The sequence below is a fragment of the Jaculus jaculus genome, chromosome 9, assembly GCF_020740685.1.
Source record: "Jaculus jaculus isolate mJacJac1 chromosome 9, mJacJac1.mat.Y.cur, whole genome shotgun sequence".
In the NCBI taxonomy this organism is placed as follows: Eukaryota; Metazoa; Chordata; class Mammalia; order Rodentia; family Dipodidae; genus Jaculus; species Jaculus jaculus.
This window is the reverse complement of record NC_059110.1, coordinates 45,851,281-45,857,865: the sequence shown is the minus strand read 5'-3', so window position 1 is coordinate 45,857,865 and position 6,585 is coordinate 45,851,281. Positions and strand designations below refer to the sequence as shown.

Below are 6,585 nucleotides of genomic sequence, written 5' to 3'. Positions count from 1 at the left end.
AGCAAAATAGATTAGTTAAAAAGGGTGCAGAACATATCTGGTTAGCAAACTAGATCTGGTTAGAGAATGACATAATAGTTAAAAATCATTCGAATTAATATTTAAGTTCAGTTGTCAAGTGACAGTGTAAGCTATATCTGGGACATCCAAAGCATATGTATTCTATCTTTTAAGTATCTGTTACTTATATGTATAGACAGAACATTTTAGTAGCCCTAAAGCCAATATTTTATAAATAACTTTAAGGCCATTGATTTAATCTAGAAATAGTATGCCAGGAAGAAGAAGACAAGACAGTATAAAAACTTAGAATCTGTGCTTGAAAACAGCTTTGGTTAGTATGTATATCAATGTAAGTACCAATTACTCCCCAAACTGGAAATAGAACAGCAATTTAAAATATTTTTTCTAAGGCAGGAAACATGTATTAATATCTTTATAAGTAATGAACTTAAGATATCAGAAATGAGACAATTGAATGAAACTTTGACTGAGACTGATTATACTTAGCTCAAGAATGAAATAAAGCTTGGTCATTCTTGAGTTAAGCAAGTCTGATTCTAACATGCATTAATGGCATTATGACAGACACAAAGCAATTTCTTAAATAACTACCTTTTACCATTAAACAATTTTAAGGCTTAACTAAGGAAATATTTACAAATATTACATGAAGCTTAGACAAACTATATTAACATTGTTTGTATACAATAGATTTTTCTAAGACATAGGGAACTTTTTTCAGTTTTTAGTAAACTATAAACAAAAGATCTGCTGATAGAACTTAAAATAAAAAAGAAATCCATATTATGTAGTAACATTTTTGGCTTAAATATGAAGACATGAAAATTTTTTATAATTTTTAAGCTTATCAGAATTGGCATACCTTTATATACATACACTTTTTGAGAAGATTTAGCACTCTTAAAAGCTAAATAAAATGTCTATTTAATCTATAAGTCAGTATTTTGAAATTACTTTAGTTATATTTAACACACCCAAAGAATAGAGGAACCAGATTAAACTGCCATGGTCTAATAAAGGAGACAAGTCTCATGAAAAAGAGAGGGAATGAGCATGCCAGGGCCACTTGCCACTGCAAACAATTTTCAAATGTATGCTCCAGTATGTGCATCTGGCTTTGCAAAGAAGCACCTTTAACTGTTGAGCCAAAATTAAATGTTTTTTAATCTATTAACATACACAAAATTTTGTGACATAATCTTTAACTATTTGAACCTTAATTAAATCTATCTGTGCCTGTGATAATTTGGTAAACTTGTTCAGTAATGACATAAATTAAAATTAAAGTATTAAGACTGATTGTTGGCAGAATTGAAGAGTTCAAACTTAAATCACAACAGAACTTTGTTTAGAATTTTTTGTTTGTTTACTGTTTACCATGAAGTAGTTTTTAAGAGTGCAGCAGATAAACACTGTTTAATGTTTCAAATATGGTCTATTTACCTTATAAAATGGGGGGGGGGAAGAGTAATAGTTCCTCTGTGAGATTTTATTTATTTTTTTAAATGTATATATATTTTTATTGACAACTTCTATACTTACAGAGAACAAATCATGGTACTCCCCTCCCCTCCCCCACTTTCCCCTTCAAAGCTTGGCTCTCCATCATATCCCCTCCGTCTCTCCATTAGTCTCTCTTTTAATTTGATGGCATCATCTTTTTCTCCTATTATGAGGGTCTTGTGTGGGTATTGCTAAGCACTGCAAGGTCATGGATATCGAGACCAAATTCTGTCCAGGCAGTTGCATGTAAGGAGTGGTTCCCTTCCTTTGGCTCTTACATTCTTTCTACCACCTCTCTCACAATGGGTCCTGAGCCTTGGAGGGTGTGATAGAGATGTTTCAGTGCTGGACACTCCTCCGTCCCTTCTTCTCAGCACTATGTTGTTTTTTGGGTCACCCAGTGGTCATCGCCATCTGAAAAGAGAAGCTTCTCTAACCAGAAGTGAGAGTAGCATTAATATATGAATATGAACATTAAGTGTAGTGCTTTCAGGGCAATTTGGTGAGAGTAATATATGCATTTCTCCAGACAAGAGCAGGCTTTCTACCCCTAAGGCTCATGACCTCCCCTGCCATAGGCTTTTGATTAGGTTTTCAGTATCAGGCAGGTATTCCCTCCCATAGAGTGGGCCTTCAGTCCAATTAGAGAACAGTTGGATTCCCCCAGAGCAGACATGTCACTATTGCACTCGTTCAGTAATTTTGCCTATCTGGCCAAACTTGTGGTTTTCATTGTCCACTGTTTGCACCGCTGATGTCTTCTGTCTCCCATCAGACTGCATACAGAGCAGCCTTTTCCAGTGTTCAGTTGGCTGTGCTGCAGGGAGAAGGTTTCCTGCTCAGCACCAGCTTGATTTCTCAGTGACTATGCCACTCAGGCATGTGAAGTCTTCAGCAATAGAGATTTTATTTTTGAGACAAGGTTTTAGATATAATAACCTTAGGAGAGAATTAAATATTAATGTCAATTTAAATGTTAAGATTTGACTGACTGAGCGGCGCACCCGGGTGCCTGCAGGCACGGCGGAGCGAGCGGGCCCTGAGCTGACACATAGGCTGCGGTGCTGGGAGAGCGAGCGAACGAGCAGAGGGGAAGAGTGCGGGGCGCAGCCATGATCACCTCGGCGGCTGGAATTATTTCCCTTCTGGATGAAGAAGAACCACAACTTAAGGAATTTGCACTACATAAATTGAATGCAGTGGTTAATGATTTCTGGGCAGAAATTTCTGAGTCTGTAGACAAAATAGAAGTTTTGTATGAAGATGAAGGTTTCAGGAGTCGGCAGTTTGTAGCCTTAGTAGCCTCTAAAGTATTGTATCATCTGGGGGCTTTTGAGGAGTCTCTGAATTACGCTCTTGGAGCAGGTGACCTCTTCATTGTCAACGATAACTCTGAATATGTGGAAACTATTATAGCAAAATGCATTGATCATAATAGCAAACAGTGTGTGGAAAATGCAGATTTACCTGAAGGAGAAAAAAAAAACAATTGACCAGAGATTGGAAGGCATTGTGAATAAAATGTTCCAGTGATGTCTAGATGAGCACAAATACAAGCAGGCTATTGGCATTGCCCTGGATACAAGGAGACTAGATATCTTTGAGAAGACCATATTGGAATCGAATGATGTTCCAGGAATGCTAGCTTATAGTCTCAAGCTCTGCATGTCTTTAATGCAGAATAAACAATTTCAGAATAAAGTACTAAGAGTTTTAGTTAAAATCTACATGAACTTGGAGAAACCTGATTTCATCAATGTTTGTCAGTGCTTAATTTTCTTAGATGATCCTCAGGCTGTGAGTGATATCTTAGAAAAACTGGTGAAGGAAGACATCCTTCTGATGGCTTATCAGATTTGCTTTTGATTTGTATGAAAGTGCTAGTCAGCAGTTTTTATCATCTGTAATCCAGAATCTTTGAACTGTTGGCACTCCCATTGCTTCTGTGCCTGGATCTACCAACACGGGTACTGTTCCAGGATCAGAGAAAGACAGTGAATCTATGGAAACAGAAGAAAAAACAGGCAGTTCACTGGTAGGAAAGACACAAGACACAAGTCCAGAGCCCAAGGACCAGACATTGAAAATGATTAAAATTTTAAGTGGTGAAATGGCTATTGAATTACATCTACAGTTCCTAATACGAAATAATAACACAGACCTCATGATTCTTAAAAAATACAAAGGATGCAGTACGGAATTCTGTGTGTCATACAGCAACTGTTATAGCAAACTCTTTCATGCACTGTGGGACAACCACTGACCAGTTTCTTAGAGATAACTTGGAATGGTTGGCCAGAGCCACGAACTGGGCAAAATTTACTGCTACAGCCAGCTTGGGTGTAATTCATAAGGGTCACGAGAAGGAAGCATTACAGTTAATGGCAACATACCTTCCCAAAGACACTTCTCCAGGATCAGCCTATCAGGAAGGTGGAGGTCTCTATGCATTTGGTCTCATTCATGCCAATCATGGTGGTGACATAATTGGCTATCTTCTTAATCAACTCAAGAATGCCAGCAATGATATTGTGAGACATGGAGGCAGCCTGGGTCTTGGTTTAGCTGCCATGGGAACTGCATGTCAGGATGTATATGATTTGCTAAAAACAAACCTTTATCAGGATGATGCTGTCACAGGAGAAGCAGCTGGCCTGCCCCTGGGTTTGGTTATGTTGGGCTCTAAAAATGCCCAGGCTATTGAGGATATGGTTGGCTATGCCCAAGAAACTCAGCATGAGAAGATTCTACGTGGTCTTGCAGTTGGCATTGCATTAGTGATGTACGGGAGGATGGAAGAGGCTGATGCACTCATTGAATCTCTCTGTCGCGACAAAGACCCAATTCTTCGAAGATCTGGAATGTACACTGTAGCCATGGCTTATTGTGGCTCTGGTAACAACAAGGCTATTCGACGTCTGCTACACGTTGCTGTAAGTGATGTTAATGATGATGTCAGGAGGGCAGCAGTAGAATCCCTTGGTTTCATTCTATTCAGGATGCCTGAACAGTGCCCAAGTGTTGTTTCTTTGTTGTCCGAGAGCTACAGCCCTCATGTTCACTATGGAGCTGCCCTGGCCCTGGGGATCTGTTGTGCTGGCACAGGAAACAAGGAAGCAATTAATTTGCTGGAACCAATGACAAATGACCCTGTGAACTATGTGAGGCAAGGGGCTCTCATAGCTTCAGCTCTCATTATGATCCAGCAGACGGAAGTCACGTGTCCAAAGGTGAATCAGTTCAGACAGCTGTATTCCAAAGTCATCAATGATAAGCATGATGATGTCATGGCCAAGTTTGGTGCTATTCTGGCCCAAGCCATACTGGATGCAGGTGGTCATAATGTCACAATCTCCTTACAGTCCAGGACTGGTCATATGCATATGCCTTCCGTGGTTGGCGTCCTTGTCTTTACCCAGTTCTGGTTCTGGTTTCCCCTTTCACATTTCCTGTCATTGGCTTATACCCCAACCTGTGTCATTGGCCTTAACAAAGACTTAAAGATGCCGAAAGTTCAGTATAAATCAAATTGTAAACCATCCACATTTGCATATCCTGCCCCTCTGGAAGTACCAAAAGAAAAAGAAAAGGAAAAGGTTTCTACTGCTGTATTATCTATTACTGCCAAAGCTAAAAAAAAAGAAAAAGAGAAAGAAAAAAAGGAGGAGGAGAAAATGGAAGTGGATGAAGCAGAGAAAAAAGAAGAGAAAGAAAAGAAAAAAGAACCTGAGCCAAACTTCCAGTTACTGGACAATCCAGCCAGAGCTATGCCTGCCCAGCTTAAGGTCCTAACCATGCCAGAAATCTGTAGATACCAGCCTTTCAAACCACTCTCCATCGGAGGCATCATAATTCTCAATGACACCAGTGAAGACATCGAAGAACTGGTGGAACCTGTGGCAGCACATGGCCCAAAAATCAAGGAGGAGGAACAAGAGCCAGAACCTCCAGAGCCGTTCGAGTATATTGATGATTAAGAACCAGAGGATCTCATTTCCTCACCTGAAGATTATCCTGGCTCACACTGAAATACCTCTGAGGAAACTCAAGCTAAGCCCTACTCACTGCATGTACCATTGCCTCTGAGCTGATCTTAAGCAGCTTGTGTCCCAGTCTTTGGATGAAGAGAAGATATATGACTATTTAGTGTGCTCTTTCACAGAACTTGGTTTTCAAATAAATATATTAAAATCTCCAGATTAAAAAAAATAAATAAATAAATGTTAAGATTTAGTCAAAAGGTTGACAAATAGAGGAACTTACTTAACTTGGTTGGGTACTCTAAATTTAGTCATTCATAACCATTATTATGACCAGATTAATATCAATGAGTTAAAGTTAAGTTTGCAACCTAAATACCATAGCATCATGCTACAAGGAAGGGCCATATTTTGGTAGTGTAAACCTTAGGCCAAGTCATTTTATATCTCAAGAAATCCGTAATCTGACTAAGTACTTTGTCTTTAACTTATTTAAGTTTACTCATATCTTCAACTACATACTTTATTCATACTTTCATCTACATACTTTTACCTTACAATCCATGTAACCATTCTGTAACAATCTTTTGCATCAAACATTTAACATTCAACATTTAAAGCTTTCTCTCCAGTGTATCTACCTTAATCATGTTCATTTCATAACTATCAACAAAAACTTTTATTGTTCTTACTATAAGACTTTTTTTTTGAAGTAGGGTCTCACATTAGCTCAGGCTGACCTGAAATTCTCTATGTGGTCTCAGGGTGGCCTCAAACTCACAGTGATGTTACTGCCTCTGCCTTTTGAGTGCTGGGATTAAAGGCATGTGCCACCATGCCCAGCAATAAGACTTTTAATATAACCATTTATTTTTTCCTTCAAAAGGCCTTTTAAAATAACTTTTTAAAGAAAAAAAATGGTTTTTTTTGGGTGGGGGGTGTTTTTGTTTTTCTTTGTCAAGGTAGGTTCTCACTCTGGTCCAGGCTGACATGGAATTAACTATGTAGTCTCAGGGGGCCCTCTAACTCATGGCTATCCTCCTACCTCTGCCTCCCAAGTGCTTGGATTAAAGGCATG

The 6,585-nt window shown here is 38.8% G+C and overlaps 1 protein-coding gene across 1 annotated transcript; it reads left to right on the top strand.

Annotated features, from left to right (window-relative positions):
* The first annotated feature begins 2,608 nt into the window (after window positions 1-2,608).
* On the top strand, window positions 2,609-5,724 carry LOC101615016 (26S proteasome non-ATPase regulatory subunit 1-like). Its single transcript, XM_045159869.1, is given in 4 exon segments — window positions 2,609-3,005; window positions 3,007-3,387; window positions 3,389-3,697; window positions 3,699-5,724. Coding segments are annotated over 4 exon segments (2,862 nt in total). The 5' UTR covers window positions 2,609-2,639; the 3' UTR covers window positions 5,505-5,724.
* Window positions 5,725-6,585: the final 861 nt, after the last annotated feature.